At 36.3% G+C, this 16,795-nt stretch overlaps 1 protein-coding gene across 5 annotated transcripts in view; it reads left to right on the forward strand.

Moving 5' to 3' along the window:
* The window catches only part of Intu (inturned planar cell polarity protein), a 97,909-nt gene that overhangs the window by 41,693 nt on the left and 39,421 nt on the right, over positions 1-16,795 (forward strand). For 4 of the 5 annotated variants that reach the window (XM_048812036.1, XM_048812033.1, XM_048812035.1 and 1 more), the window contains exons 4-6: positions 4,676-4,879; positions 8,951-9,069; positions 11,979-12,068. In XM_048812036.1, the coding sequence (XP_048667993.1) occupies positions 4,676-4,879; positions 8,951-9,069; positions 11,979-12,068 (413 nt within the window). The remainder of the gene's footprint in view (positions 1-4,675; positions 4,880-8,950; positions 9,070-11,978; positions 12,069-16,795) is intronic. The other variant, XM_048812034.1, reaches the window with a different exon arrangement.

Raw genomic sequence — 16,795 nt, forward strand, 5'->3', positions numbered from 1 at the left:
GAAACTTTCTAACATTTAAATCTGGAAATGTGTAAGAATAATGTTTTAAACGTAAAAAGAGTAAAAGATGGTCTGAAAACTTTTTTAGAGCAGTGTGAAAGAAGAGTTACCAAGGGAAAGGAGGTCAGTCCTCCATTTAAAACCTCACCCAGAACAAGTTTCCAGATGCTTCTGGGTTTCAGTTTCCTCATGTGTGATCACAGGGGATTTGAGAGGGTAGTCTTTGAGCCCAGTTCCAACTGTACTGTTCTGTGCTTGCTTTTTAAATAGTTTCTGTTGTTGTAAATAGATTCAGAATACCAGAAGGAAATCCAGAGGCAAAGCCTATGTACTTATGAGGTTCAAAAGCCCAATCATTTCTTTTAAAGTCAAGTTTTAAAATATCCAAAACAGTTTAAAAAACATTAAGATTAAAAAAATAATAATAAAACATTAAGATCATGGAGTTGGGTGTACCTTAGGGGTACAGCATGTTGAGCAAGTGCAAATCCCTGGATTTAATTCCTCCCCCTCCCACACCCACACATACACAAATGCTAACACCATGAAATGCAAAAAAATCTGGAGAACTGTCTTAGGCTAAGTCAGACCAGGTGATCTTCAGCCAAATGCAGTAGGTGATCCCTGACTGACTGGATTGTAGTGAGGAGCAGCTGTGTTAGGACAGTTTGGGAAACATGGACTTTATTAGATAGTGGTGCAGGTTGAGTGCCTCTTGTCAAAAATGCTGGGGCCAGAAGTGTTTCACAATTTGAATTTTTTTTCAGATTTTGGAATATTTGCATAGACTTTACTAGTTGAACATCTTTAATCTGAATATCCTAAAGGTCCCAGAACTTTTGAAACATTTTGTTGGTGCTCAAAATGTCTGGAATTTTGGAGCATTTTTAGATTTAAGATTTTTGGACTAGGGAACATGCTAAATTTCTTAAGTGATAAATTATATTGTGATTATGCAGGATAATAACCTTAGAAGATACATACTTAAGGATTAAGTTTTAAAGTTTTTAAGTTTTAAAATATCAAAGTGTGGAGGACAGATAATTTCCTGAGCCAATCAGATTTGGTTCCTTGAGAATTTTGACTAAGGAATATAGAAAGCATCTGCCCCTTTTTAGCCCTGGGGAGAGGATGAGACACGTGGAGAGCAGCCCAGATATGAGAAAGACAGCGCAGAATGGGAGGTGGGGCATTTCATATCCCAGAAGCCTCCCTGGTCTCCTGCAGAGAGGACGCTGGCCAGAGCTGAGAGCATCTGCCGTCTGCGTGGTAGAGGCTGGGGGACTCTAACGAGGGTGGGCTGAAATAAGAGAGAGGGGGTGGCTCAGCAGCGAGACCTTGGCAGCCATGAGTTGTAAGGAGGTGTGGTCGGACCTGAGGAAGGCACATCCTCACCTCAGCTGGAGGGATGGAGGAGGGAAGGGCAAACTGCACAAATAAGGAGACAGGAGGTGCCAGGACCATGTCACAGCCCAAAGTCTGCGGAGAAGCAAAGGTTCCAATAACCTAACTTACGTTAGTTAACAAAGGTTTTTTCACATAAAACACATTCTTAATATTTATATAAATCAACCCCTTTTAAAATGTAGCACTTAACTCTTAATTTGGCTGTCTCACCTTTACCATTTTATGAAGGCACCCAGGTTTCTCTACATTTACAATCTACTTTACATGTGAGCTTTTAAATGTCTTTCTAAAGTATAATTATTTTTATGTTATGGAGTTTAAAATACTGATCTGTGTTTTGTTTGGCTTTTGTCATGGTGAGGGGAAAAGGTCCTTGTACCACAGAAAAGAAGTGAGATTGTTTGCCAACGACAGCAGGAGAGTGACTTTTCAAGCACATGTGTCATTTTAACCAAGTTAGCAAACCAGTCTTACATTTCAGGCTGTTGCTGCTGCCTGAAGCAAAATTAGTGAAGTTTTAAATCTACCAACGAACTCCCTTTTGTTATTTTTGGTGAGATGCATGCTGTCTTTTAACCCTCCTTCCACAGGACTAAGCTGGGAAGACCCCTCCCTGCTCCGAGTCCTGTGCCTTCTCTGTCCCTTCCCTCCTGCTCACCACTGTTGATGCTGTCCCCACTAGAGAGGTGCCACCTTCAGGACCTAGTCCCTCAGGCCATACTGTGCTGACCTGTAGCCCATGAGGTCAAGACCTCACCCAAGTATTCTTTTTTATACCCATTTAAAGTGGCATCTTTTCAACTCTTTTCAGCTCTTTTCAAGTATTCTTTTTTATACCCATTTAAAGTGGCATCTTTTCAGCCTGTGTTAATTTTCATTGAAAGACAACCCTTGATTGTTCCCACTTGGGGGTCTCTAATTTTTTTATATTTTTGTTCAGTTTGTTTAATATCTTTTCCCAGGAATATTCTAATTTTTTATTTGGCCTTTTTAAATATAATGTTCAGATACAGAAGGTTTATTTTTTAACATCAGGTTTATAGAAAACAAAAAATTTAGTGAATGTTGATCTTTTCCATTTAAAATTACATTGAATGTTTTGTAAAGAAACATGACTATCATGCCTCAGAAACATTTCATGAAGAACTTCTCTCCTGCTACTTAGTATAAAAATCACTACTGACTACTGGTCTTCATAACTTCATCTTTTTTCTGAATATATACATATGGATGAATTGAGACCCAGTGTCTCTTATTTTCTACTTCTGTGTTAGTTACCTTAACATCACTGTTACAAATACCTGAGATAATCAACTTAAAAAGAAAAAAGGTTCATTTTGGCTCACAGTTTTAGACATTCTAGTTCATGATTGGAAAGGTGAACCTATTGCTTTTAGGCTTCTGTGGGAGTGCCAGATGGCAGTAGGGGGCAGCGAGTGATGGAGTAAAACTGCTTGTGTCATGGCAGGGAGCAAAAGAGAGAGAGAGGAAAGCACCAGCTCCCACAGACCACTTAGAGGGCATGCCCCATTATGTAAAGACCTCTTACTGAGCCCACTCTTTCCCCTGCCGGGGACCAAGGCTTTAGCCACATGGACCTTTGGGGCATATTTAAGATCCAAACTAAAGAGCTAGTGATGTAGCTAGCAGTGCGGCTCAGTGGTAGGGTGCCACCCACCCGCCCCCAAACAAATCCAAACTATAGCAACTTGTTTATAAAATAACGCCTGAGACTCAGAAGAGATGTGTGTTTAACTTAGTCCACTTAGGCAGACAAAGAAATCTTGTGCTTCTGAAATGCCACCATGAGCTACAGATAAGAAAAATTGGATACAACTATAAGCAGTCACTCCTAGCCAACAAAATGGGAGCATCTGTCCTTTTTATTTTGGAAGGTTTTGTTCACCAAGAAAGATTTATGGTGTAATACTAGTAACAGTTAGGTGAGCAGGTAGGGTTACGAGTGATTTTTTTTTTTTTTTAAAGTGTGCTTAACATTTTTGATGAAAATATATAAAGCTCATTTTTAAAAGAGTGACTGTAGGGCTGGGGCTGGGGCTGGGGCTGGGGCTCAGTGGTAGAGTGTTCATAATTGCGTGTGTGAGGCACTGGGTTCGATCCTTAGCACCACATAAAAATAAATTAATAAAATAAAGGTATTGTGTCCATCTATAACTAAACAAATATTTTTAAAAAAGGAGAGTGTAATGGTAGAATTCATCATGCCTTTTTAGGTTGACTTTGAAAATGGTATCTCTTGCAATAAATTTATTAAAATAGGAATTATTACTTTATTAATAAATATTCTATCCCAAATATACCTTACTGCAAACAATTTTATCTGCTTTTAAATATTGATTAGTTTTTTTCTTTGTTCTTAAACAAGAATTTGTCCTTTTCCTTTAAAAGTTTAACTTTATTTTAAAAATATTATTGGACTTTGATGTTTAAATTTTAAACTTTATTGATTGTCATCATTAGAATGTCCATAGATACTTACCTTGTACTTACATAGCTTGTGATGATGTCCTTCTTACACACAATTGACTTTTTAGTCAAGATACACATTGGGGCGTCCTCAAAATGAGAAGGTTATCCTGGGCCAACGTTTCAAGGAAACGTCGAGGAGTGGAAGCCACCTTTTAACAGCTCGAAAATGGCCACATTCTGGATTCTTAGCAATCTGGATAACAAGCCACGAAATGAAGTGTCTTGATAAAATTGACAGATAATCTTTATAGGGCCATGTTCCAAGGTCCAGCGTGGTGATGGCTTTTTACCCTCTTAGCCTTTGTTTTAACAGACCCCCAAGGATGTCCGAGAGAAGCGTGTTTGAATGGAGAGCCGACTGGCTGTGGGAGGCCACTTTCCATCCTGAATCCCTTCCCTCCTCCTCCTCAGGTGGCTGGGCCTCCGGCAGTTGCAGTGTGCTGTGGCCCTCTGCACTGTCACAGCGTCTGATTTCTGTTTTTTCACAATCTTTATGTTTGTGTGGTCACCGATTCAGTTTAAGTTAAGGGATGTTTGTGCAGAGCATTGTATCCTTCCTCACTCAATAAACACCTGTGGTTGTTTGTGCCAGGCCCTGTACTAGGAGCTGGAGCTGGAGCTGCCGAGAGAACACACAGCCCTGCCATCAGGACCTTGCCTGGGTGATCTAGCCACAGTGAACTCACGCTCGCGAGCGTGTGTGCAGCTCACCTTCTTTGGGGAAAATGCAGCTAATTTTGCCTTGTTGAAAACCAGCACCTTGTTTTAATTTTTAAAGGTGAAACTGACATTTGAAAATGCGTATGCTGTAAAAAAGGAAACACACCAACTAAGAAAGAAGAAGGCACAGTCTAACACAAATGATTTAGTCAAACTGCTGTGGGGAGAAGAGGCTGGGAGCATCCCGCAGAATATGGTGAACTTGCCTCACATCATCATGTACCTCACACTGCAGCTCGACTCGGAGATCTCGAAGGAAGAGGTGAGTGACTTGGATGTAGCAGGGCGAGAAGGACCTTTTACCGTCTTCCTAGTAAATGAGCATTTTTTATTTGAAGAAGAAACTACAAGGAATTAACTGTGTTTTATTATTATTATTTAAAACTGTATACTTTATATTCCTGTATATATGAATATCTCACACTACACGTTTTTAAAATAAAAATGAATCGACTATTCAGTTATTTTAAGCTGTAGGAAAAGGTGAAGGGAGAAGGTGTTGTTGCAGTACTTCTAGAAGCTAAGGACTTATTTTTTTTTTGTCAGCTTTATTGAGAAATTGTTTATATATAACAAATTTAAACAATTTCAAGTGTGCAATTTCAGAAGTTTCCACACATTTGTGCACTTGTGTAAGCAGTATCACACTCCCTATGATATGGGGCATCTTCATCACCCCAGAGAGTTCCTGGTGCCTTTTTCAGGCATTGTCCTTCCTGCTGGGTACAGGTAGTGCTAACATTTTTTTCATAGGTTGTAAATAGTTTTGGTGTCTTTTACACACATACACACACACACACACACACACACACACGTATGTATGTAGCGGGGATTGAACCCAGGGGCACTTAATCATTGAGCTCCATCTCCAGCCTTTTTTATATTTTTATTTCAAGACGGGGTCTCGCTAAATTGCCCAGGGCCTCACTAAGTTGGCTGAGGCTGGCTTTGAACTCATGATCCTCCTGCCTCAGCCTCCTGACCCACTGGGATACAGGCATGTGCCAACATGCCTGGCTTATATTTTTAAAATTCATTTCTCAGTGTTTCTTGAACACATTTTTGGGGGCTTTTTTTCTGTCTTTTGCTAGTAAATTGAGTCCTTATAGATTCTGGATATTAACCCCTTGTCAGATGTTTAGTTTGCAGATCTTTTCTTCCATCCTATAGGTTGTCTCATAGTCGTGTTGATGGTTTCCTTTGCTGTGCAGAAGCTTATTAGTTTGATGTAGTTCCATTTGTCAATTTTTGCTTTCTTTGTCTTTTGTTTGGGGCCGTGTTTAAAAAAAAAAATTAAAAAATCTTGGCTCAGCCTAATGTTCCAAGACATTTCTCCTGTTTTCTCTTAGTAGTTTCATAGCTTTGAATCTTATATTTAAATGTTTTTTGGCCTATAGTTTTCTTCTTATTTTTCCTTGTGTTTTTAGTTATCAGGGTAATGCTGGCCTCATAGGATGAGTTTGGAAGGACCCGCCTCTTCATTTTTTTCTTTTTAAGAAAAACATAGTATTCTTCAATAAAAAGTTGGTAGAATTCACTTGTGAGCCATCAAGTCCTGGACGTTTCTTTGATGATATACTTTTTATTACTGATGTAATCTCATTGCTCATTATTGTTCTTGTCAAGTTTTTTAACTTCTTCATGATTCAAGGTTTTGCCACCCTACAGTAATGCCACAGGCTGGTATTATGGATCTTTGGGAGACATTAGGATTCAACCATTAACGGTAAACATTAGGATCCAAACCTTACATCTTTGAGGATCTTTGTCTAAACTTACTGCTCGCTTTTATCTTGTGAATCCTGTGGTTCTAAAGTGGGAATACTTTCCTTCAGGGAGAACTTGCTTCTTAGGCTTCTGCCACCAGCCTCGAGCACTTCAGCCTTCCTTGAGGTCTCTGCTTAAAGTCGTGGTCCTCAGCTCAGCTCATCTACCTTGCTGCAAGCCCAGGGCTCAGTGTTTTGATTAAAGCTCCTGTGGACATCAGTCCTCAGGACAACCCTGCTGTGGCCTATTGCCCTGAATTCAGTACTTCTAAGGCTTTGCAGTGAAAGGGAATGTTGGAAGAATGTGGGAGAGGCCCTTGGGAACCTCTGTTTTCTTGCATGCAAGCAATTCAGCAAGAGTTTTGCCCCAGCATCTGGTTTTACAAAATGAGAATCTCTGAAAGCATTTACTTTACCATAATGCACTAAATAGAAGTGACATTTTCAATGCCAAAGCCATTTATTCCAAGAGATATAGTTCTCTGTGTTGCTTCTTATGTTAGAATTTAATACTTGAAATGGCAAAGAAGATATTCATTCATATTTTTGCAATTTTCTATTTTCTGAAAAATACATAGAGAGTTGGAGTTAGTAATTCTAATTTCTTGTATTATTGGCTCCTTATATCTTTAAAACAAGTGAGGCATTTAAGCATTTGTTATATAAAACCCCCAGCAAATTTCAGGAATAATTGTAACCAGAATCTCTCCAGATCATTTTGTAGTGGGAGACTGCTAAGACCTTTTGTTGTCCTCGCCTTTCTTTTCCTGGGAAAGTGTGTGGATGTTTCACAAATGAACAGGTCTGTCTGCTGCCAGCCCTGTATCAACACTGTAATTAGGAGAGGCTTTTTATTCATACTGAACAGAGTGGAAGTTGCTGCAAATGCATGCTACTAGAAATTGCTTAAAAATACAGCTAATTAAATTGGTGAGGAACTGTAGAGCTTGCCAGCGCTTTCCTACTGAGCGTGTAAAACCAGAATGGAGACTCTCAATTGACCTTTTTTAACTAGTATATTTTACAGTGAAATGTCAAAGGGTCATTTTGGTTTTTTTGTGAGTTACATGTGTGATAAAAACTTTTTTTCTTCAATCTTGGAGAATAAAGACTATAAACTGAGAGATTTCAAAAACTAATCAAAGACTATTTGTTTAAAACAATGTTTGGTATTTTTATCTAAATGCAATTAAAGTATTCATTGGCCAAGGTTTAAACTTATCAAGTACACATAACAGTAGATCTTAATCAATGTTTGACTTAATTTTTAGAGATAACATAGTGGTTGGTAACTGTTTTTACACTGAAAATATTGCAAAAAATTTGAACTGTGAGGCAGAGTGTATTTGGCCAACATATCTCATAACAATTTGCATATATTGAAATATTTTGTGCTTAGTAAGACACAAAAGCAGAAATATCCAAATTTATCCTGATTTATTTGTCATAATTTAAAAATTGCCTTGGACACAGTGTCATATTGCTTGTATAAAGAGACCAAATCAAGTTGTTTAATACTCTTTACAGAGATGGAGAACCAAAGAAAAAAAGGTAGATATTTAAGGGGTTCAGGTTTTCAGCTGTGGCCATATTAAATTTATGGATGTAGTCATTAAATAGTAACTGGAAATTAGTCTGAGTTCCCCATGGTTTCTATCTAGAAATTTTTATTTTGCCTGCTTTTAATTAGTCTTGTGAGAAAAATAGTTGTTTCCTTAAAAGCACAAAAGTGAGAAACAAAATGGTTCATCTCTTCATGTTTTAAAAAGTGTTAGCACAGTGCACAGCCTGATTTTGAAATATGCTGTTTTATTTTGTAAAAGCTATTTTTTTTCCTGGAAACATACTCTGCTTAAAAATAGAAAATTATTAAGCATTTTGTGATTTATCTTATAGATTAGTATTTCCCATAATGTAAAACAAAATGTGCTCTCTTTTAATGTTTGAATTAATATTAATTTGTGGTATGCAAACCCTTTCAAATTTATGACAAATAGGATTTTATAATATCATGATTTTTTTTCTGTGTGTACGACTTTAATTTCATCTTATATTCTTATTTTGTAAGCTTAATTGCAGATTTTAATTGATTATAAATAAATATTTAATAATTTTACCAAAATGGATAAAGATGATCTTTTAAAAGGCAATATGAAAGGCACTTCATTTAAGGACTCCTAAAAGTTGTATGTGGTGTGTGTAGCTGTATAACTCTGGAAGATGGAAATGTCTGTGTAATGAAATACAATAAAATATTAGTATTAGAAATTACTGTTAAGATTAAAATTTAAAACATTTTGAAATTAAATTAATTATAATTTTAATAATCAGTATCCTAGTATATATTTTGGTACCATGAGCAATTGGCAATCTCTAACCAATTTTCAAATGCTAGTTAATGTGTTCAAATTCCAAGCATACTTCTCTCCTTGTGTTTGAATAAAACTCACACTGAAGTCAGAATTCTTTTTTGTTTTGTTCTTAATACAAAGTCTGAACCATCCATGACAAAAATAATGGCTGGAAATTCAGGAGGGTTATCATTTCTGTTTCCTTTCATTTAACAGCAGGAAATTCTTTATCACTATCCAATGTCTGAAGCATCTCAGAAGCTTAAAAGTGTAAGAGGAATTTTTCTTACACTCTGTGACATGCTGGAAAATGTAACTGGGACACAGGTTACTAGGTAAAATTTTTTATTTAGCTTTAACTACATTTCTTTCAAGTTCTTTTCTTTGATTCTAACAAAATGCTAAATTTATCTATCATACAAATATACTTTTATCTATAAGATAGATACCTATACTGATATATTGGATAGGATGTCTGAAGAATTTGGTTTCATCCAAATTGTTTCCACCAGCCATCTATTAAATTTAGAGTGTAGGTTTCCAGTATAGTTGGATCTAGGTGTTTCATACTTTAATGATGGAGTTGGGCTAATGACCTGTGTTTCTTCATAAAGGTCATGTCTTTTAAACATGGCATTATTATGAGTCTAGGCTTCATGTTTTTATCTCAATGGGTAACTTGCTAGGCAGTGCCTTTCAGAACACTGAATTTTTCATATAATTAGAAAATAATCTATTCTTAAAACAACAATATAAAAATACAGAATACTTTAAGAGGAATATTCAGGAAAATTGTCATCTGTGAGGTTTATTCAGTGATGGATAAGTGTGTGTGTGTGTGTGTGTGTGTGTGTGTGTGTGTATACATGTAAAACATAGTCAGTTACAGAGCTATTCCACTTTGATTTATCAAGTCCTGACTGAAATGCCAGGGCCTTTGAGATGAGAAAGCTCAAAATTTTTGAGTTTTTTTTCCTCATAATAAATTAAATATTACAAACACTTTTTCTTCCTTAATATTTTAACAATTTTAGAGTTTAAAAAGAAATTTTATTTCAAGTTTTAAGGTTCCTCATATTAATGATAAAACACCAAGTTAGATTTTCTAGGCTTTAACTTCATTTCCCATCTTCTGGTTCAAGTGACGCTTCTATGATTTTATAAGAGGTAGGACCTATAGGACAATAGGAAGAAGAATGAATTTCCTTATTTTCCTAAATAAAATTCATGTTTAACTCTCTGAGTTTAGGTATGATATATATATAGTTCATCTTCAGGACAGTATTATTTAATATTTAATATATAAATTCCATTTAATATATAAATTTAATTTAATATATAAATTCATTTAATATATAAATTCAAGGCTCCATTTAATATATAAATTCACATTCATAAAAGCATACTGCAGGAGTGTTTTTATTTTTATTTTTGCCCTGCTGGGATTGAACCCAAGGCATTCTAGGCAAGTGCTATACAACTGAGCTACTTCCTTAGCCCATTTTTTTTTTTTGAAACCACCTCTATTGAGCTATTGTTCATAAACAATATATTTCAGCCATTTAAAAAGTACACATGGGTAAGTGGTTTCAAGTGCATTGACAGATGTGTGCGGCCATCACTAAGGTCAATTTTAGAACATTTTAATTGCTTCAAAAAGAAACCTTATGCCAAGTGTGGTGGCACACACCTCTAATCCTAGCAGCTCTGGAGGCTGACATGGGAGGATCACAAGTCCAAAGCCAGCTTCAGCAATTTAGCGAGGCCCTGTCTCAAAATAAAAATGGGTTGAGTATGTGGCTTAGTGTAAGTGCCCCTGGGTTCAATCCCTGGTTACACGCCCCTCCCAAAAAAGAAAGAAACCCCATTTCCTTTATAATCAGCCTGTCTTCCCCAAGCCAAGCCCTAGGCTAATCGGCTTTCTATCCCTAAGGATTTCCCTATTCCAGACTTGTCATTTGATTGGAATCGTATGATGTGTGGTTTCTAGTGACTGGCTTCTTTTCATTTAGCATAATGTTTCATGGTAAAGTCCTCATTTATAAAGAAAGTGTGTTTGGAGTGACTCAATGTAGATTTGCTTTCCCCCTTGATTGTATAGGATAAATGTCATTTTAATTAATAGTTAGATCTTGTTATTAATAATTAGGTATGGAATTAAAATGCAGAAAGTAGTAAATACAGTTAGAAAAAGTCTTTTGAGGAAGCGAATAGGAAAATTATTATTTTGGTGGTTCCTTAACAATTTTTAAATTCTAATAATATTAATATGACCATAAGTCTGATATTTGTGCAAAAGTATATTTATTTTAAAACTTCATTTGAAAACAAAAATGATGTTCTTTTGGGATAAAAAATCTGTTTAATAATTCATATTTAAAATCCCACACACTTGGGCTGGGGTTGTGGCTCAGAGGTAGGGCACTTGCCTAGCATGCATGAGGCACTGGGTACAATCTCCAGCACCATATAAAAAAACTAAATACACAAAATAAAGGTATTGTGTCCATATACAACTAACAATATTTTAAAAAAATTTCCCACACACTCTGTTCTCTGTATTTCCATAGTTATTATCACATTTCTTTTGAGAACACATTTAATTTTTTTAGCTTTGTGAAACAATTGAAGTACAAGAAACTGAATATGTGTAATATATTCAGTTTTATCAATTCTGGAAGTTACAGAGACCACCTGAACCACTACCACAGTGAATGTCTCCATCACCCCAAAAGTTTCCTTGAGAACAAGTTTAAACCTGATATATGTTTTTGTTACTTATTTATAGTCTGTGTTTCCTATTGAATTATCATCTTCTAAGCTGGGATCATGTCTGCTTTCCTTTCTTTGTATTATCTTTAGCAAATCATGCTCAAGAATAGGCAGTCACAAGAGCTTTATTAAATTGACCAACGGGGATGGATGGCTTTCTTTTGAAAAAAGTTGTGCATAGTCACTTGTGTTAACAAAAGAATTTCAGCTTTTTAAAAATGCTGAGTCTACTTTTTTTGGCCTAGAATTTGTTGGGTTATTTCTGTTTCTGTTTTTAAAATAGTTTAGAATGTATTTTGTCGTCATATAATTCCTTGCCTTTTCTGTGTGGCAGTTAGGTATATGCCAAGAAATTTGCTTATTGAGTATTCAGTTCTTAAATCATACCATATGTAATTTTTTATGGGTTTTTTTTTATAAATTTATGACATTTAAAAATATTCTAACTTTATTTTAAATTTATTTTTCTTAGCTCATCTCTCCTTTTAAATGGAAAACAAATTCATGTGGCTTATTTGAAACAATCTGACAAGTTGTTGTTAATTGGCTTGCCTGCTGAAGAGTAAGTTGACATTTTTGTTTACATTAAAATTATTTCTAAAAAAAATTAACAAAACCTGTTTCATTAAAATTGACATTTTTGTCAAACTGTAAGCTGCTTAAACATTTTTATGCTTTAAAGGTATGTTACTTAGTGAGATAGTTGTCTGTATCCAGTGTGAACACTATAGAAAGGTGCCACGGAGGCCCACCTGGACCAGTTAGTAAAGCTGGGTGCTCAAGACACTTCCCTTCATTGGTTGGCCGAGAGATGATCTGATCCTCTGCTCAATCTTTTGCCAGTACTGTGGTTTGGATTTGGCATGTTTGCAATTTTTTTTTTTTTTACTGTTGGAGAATTTGAAGAATTAAAGGACAGCAGGAGGGTGTTTTACCCTAATGTTGAATTCTCTGACAAAAGAATGACTTCTCTATTGCTGTTTCTTTTATCATAGTCTTCTTTTATCATAGCTTCCCTCGTAATTTTTTTAAAAAAACATTTTTTAGTTGTAGGTGGACACAATGCCTTTATTTTTATGTGGTGCTGAGGCTTGAACCCAGTTCCTCACATATGCTAGGCAAGCGCTCCACCACTGATCCACAACCCCAGCCCCTTCTTCTTAATTTTTTTGCAAGTGTTTTGAAATATATCTCATATTAGTAGTTGGAAATAAAAATAGTATTGACATTTATAATGAAATGGCCACTAGCCCAGGGACTGCATTAGATCCCTTTACATTTATGAATCTCATTTAACCTTCAAAATCAGCTCCAGATACACTAGTGATTGCTGACTCCATTTTACAGATGAGGAAACTAGAACCAAGAGAGGATTAAATAATTTGCCATGGGTTATATAGTTAGCAAGAGGCAAAATTGGAAATTGAATAAGGGTCTGTCTGAATTTTACTACACTGACGCTGTAATGTCATAGAAATCAGAAACCAAGCAGGAAACAGAGTACAACATGGAGAGCAGCCCCAAGGAGATCGATTTAAACTACTGTTAGAATGGTTATATATTGCTGTTCAGTGATTCTTCTTTAATATTGAGATGTGTTTATTAAACACAGAAAGCTAAGATTCAAATTTATATGCGGCTAACACACAGAAAAAACTGAATACCTACTGAATGCCACTCATTGTTATCTGGCACTCCACAGAGAGGACTTCACTTGGTAGTAACCATCCAAGGGCTGAAACATTATCCCTATTTTTATTTTTTAATTAGATCATTATAGTTATACATATGGGTTCATTTGAACAAAGTCATACATGCATGAAATTGATCTGTTCAGTGATTTTTAAAACCTGTAATTTAAATTCTCACCTAAACTTTAGAAATGTTTGGGCAACCTTTATGGAACTGTGAAACACAGTATCCTCCTTGGGTCCACAGAACCATGGCATGTGGTCTTCCAAATAGCGATCAAATACTAAAATAAATACTATAGTATGTGAGTGATATAAATTTAGATTAAATTTCCTTTATTGTTTCTCTAGGGTTTAAGCTTCCCAAGAAAGAAAAAGGTGGACCAAAAAGTACATTATCCTGACAATCTGAACACAAATATGATTGTTCTCTGTTACTAATGACTATGTTAACCAAATTTCTTTCACATATAACTGAACATTAATTGTCGCTCTGTAACAGTCTCCAAAAAAATGTAAGGGTAATTTTGGGCTGAGGATATGGCTCAGCAGTAGACCTCTTGCTTAGCACGCACAAGGCCCAGGGTTTGATTCTCCAGGACCAAAAAAATCAAAGCCCACAAAACTTAGTGATAATTCAAACCCAAATAGTGATCATTTATTATCTTATAATGGTTGAGATAACAACACTTTAGGAGCAACATGGTGGGTGGTTCTAGCTCAGGGTCTCTCTCAAGGTTGCAGTTCAGTGTTGGGGAGGGAGAGTCATCTGAAGGCTTACCTGGAGCTGAGAATCTGTTTCTGAGGTGGCTGTCACCCATGGCCACTGTCAGGAGGCCTTAATTCCTTGCCATATGGACCCCTGCATAGAGCTACTTGTGTGTCCTCAGAGCACATCAGCAGGCTTCCCACAAAGCAAGTGGTTCAAAAGAGAAAAGGGGGTGGACTGTCATACTTTATAGCTGAGTCTTAGAAGTGACACTCTGTTATTTCCACCACATGCTATATGTTAGAATTTACTAAATCCAGCTCATACTCAAGGAGAGGAATTGATCTTCACTTCTTGAGGATATGATCTTCACTTCTTGATGGTCTGTTTTACCATCATATGTAGGAACTCAAGAGTTGGCTGCAGTAAACAATTTCAAAATGATTGTGTTTTGAAGGTGACTTTAGTTTGGGACAGAAAGAGAGACAATGTATCATAAATGTGGAGTTCAATTTCTTTAACAGGAAAGGATAATAGTACTTTGACATACACACTAGATGACAGCACTTTTTTATTTCCCCATTTTATTCTTGGTGTATATAGTTGCACATACTGATGGGATTTTTGTTACGTATCGGTACATGCACGTAGTGTACACTATAACAGTATAACTTGGCCAGTATCACTTGCCAGCGCTTTCCCCGGTCTCTGCATCTCCCACCCCTTGGTCCCTTTCCCCTACTCGTCTCTCTTTGATTTTCATGAGATCGACCCCCACCCCCCCCTTTCTTTTCCTTTTTCCTCTCTAGCTTCCACTTGTGAGAGAAAAAATACCTTCCTTGACCTTCTGAGTTTGAATTATTTCACTTAACATCCATTTTGCTGCAGATCACATAATTTCCTTTTTCTTAGAGCTCAGTAAAACTCCATTGTGTATAAGTACCACATTTTCTTGATCCATTCCTCTATCGATATTCACCGAGGCTGGTTCCACAGTTTGGCTGTTGTGAATTGTGCTGCTCTAAACACGGGAGTGCATGTGTCACTGCAGTGGGATGACCTTGATGCTCTAGGATAAATAAAGAAGTAGTGAGCTGGGTCACACAGTAGTTCCATTCCTATCCTTTTGAGGAACCTCCATAAGGGTTTCCATGGTGGTGGTGGTACTTCACAGTCTCACCAACAGTGTGAAAGTATTCCTTTTTCTCCATATCCTCCCCAACGTTTATTATTGTTTGTATTTTTGATGGCTGTCATTCTGGTGGGAGTGAGGTGAAGTCGTTGAAACCTCAGTGTAGTTTTGATTTGAATTTTCCTAATTGCTAATGATGTTGAACATTGTTTCATATATTTGTCGATCATTTGTATTTCTTCTTTTGAGCAATGTCTGTTTAATTTGTTTGCCCATTTATTAATTGGGTTATTTGATTTTTTGATATAAAGTTTTTTGAGTTCTTTATATACTCTAGATATTAATCTTCTGGTCAGAAGAGTAACTAGCAAAGATTTTCTCCCATTCTATAGGTTCTCTCTTCATGTTCCCGATTGTTTACTTGGCTGTACAGAAGCTTTTTAAATGGATGCCCTCCTTCCCTCATTAACTCTTGGCATTGTTTACTGAGCTTTCAGGGTCCTGTTGAGAAAGTCATCGCTTTTGCCTAAAAGCTGGAGTGTTGGGCTGGGGTTGTAACTCAGTGGTAGAGCACTTGCCTAGCATGTGTGAGGCACTGGGTTCGATCCTCAGCACCACATAAAAATTAATAAATAAAGGTATATATAAAAACAAAAAAAAAAGCTGGAGTGTTAAACCTATGTCTTCTCCTAGAAGCTGCATAGTTTCTAATTCCTAGGTCTGGGATCCATTTTGAGTTGATTTTTGTTCAGGGTGATAGGAAAGGGTCTATTTTCATTCTTCTACATATGGATAACCAGTTTTCCTAGCACCATTTGTTAAAAAAGTCTGTCTTTTCTCCATTGTATGTTTTTGGCACCTTTGTCAAGGATCAGATGACTCTGTGTGGGTTTGTCTGTGGGTCTTCAGTTATGTTCTGTTGGTCTCTATGTCTGTTTTTAGGCCAGTACATACTGTTTTTGTTACTATAGCTCTGTAGTATAATTTGAAGTCAGAGATTGTGGTGCTTCCAGTATTGCTTTTTTGGCTTAGATTTGCTTTGGCTATTTTGGGTCTTTTATTCTTCCAAATGAATTTCAGAACTGTTTTCTAGTTCTGTGAAGAATGTCATTGGTATTTTGATGAAGATTGCATTGAATCTGTATATTGCTTTGGGTAAAATGGCCATTTTAATAATGTCCTCCTATCTATTCACTTTCAGCCTGTGGCTGTCTTTGCCTGCTTCAGGGTGTGGCTCTTGCAAACAACATATAGTTAGGTCTTGTGTTTTAATTCCCAGCCTATATCTTTTAGTTGGAGAGTTGAGACCACTTACATTCAATGTTATTAAGAGAGATGTGTAATAATTCGTGCCATTTTGACTTATGTCTAATGTTTAATGTGGTTCTGTTTCTCATTTGCTTAGCTACTCTTCAAATGAGATTTGTTCATTTGTGGCCTCTGGGGTTTTGTTTTTGGTTTCTTCTGTTGGAATATTTCTTAAGTAAGTTCTGTAATGCCAGTTTAATAACTATGAATTCTTTTAATTTCTGCTAGTCTTGGAAGGTTTTCTCCTCTTCTTTGATTTTGAAAGATAACTTTGTTGGATATAGCAGTCTTGGTTGTCAGTTTCTTTCTTTCAGGACTTGGAACACAAGTCCTTTGAATTTGTACGGAGAAATCAGAAATGATTTTTAAAAAATTTTTTTAATATTTATTTTTTAGTTGTAGTTGGACACAATACCTTTATTTATTTATTTTTATGTTGCGCTGAGGAT

This window comes from Marmota marmota, unplaced genomic scaffold (assembly GCF_001458135.2).
Source record: "Marmota marmota marmota unplaced genomic scaffold, marMar, whole genome shotgun sequence".
NCBI classification, from domain to species: domain Eukaryota; kingdom Metazoa; phylum Chordata; class Mammalia; order Rodentia; family Sciuridae; genus Marmota; species Marmota marmota.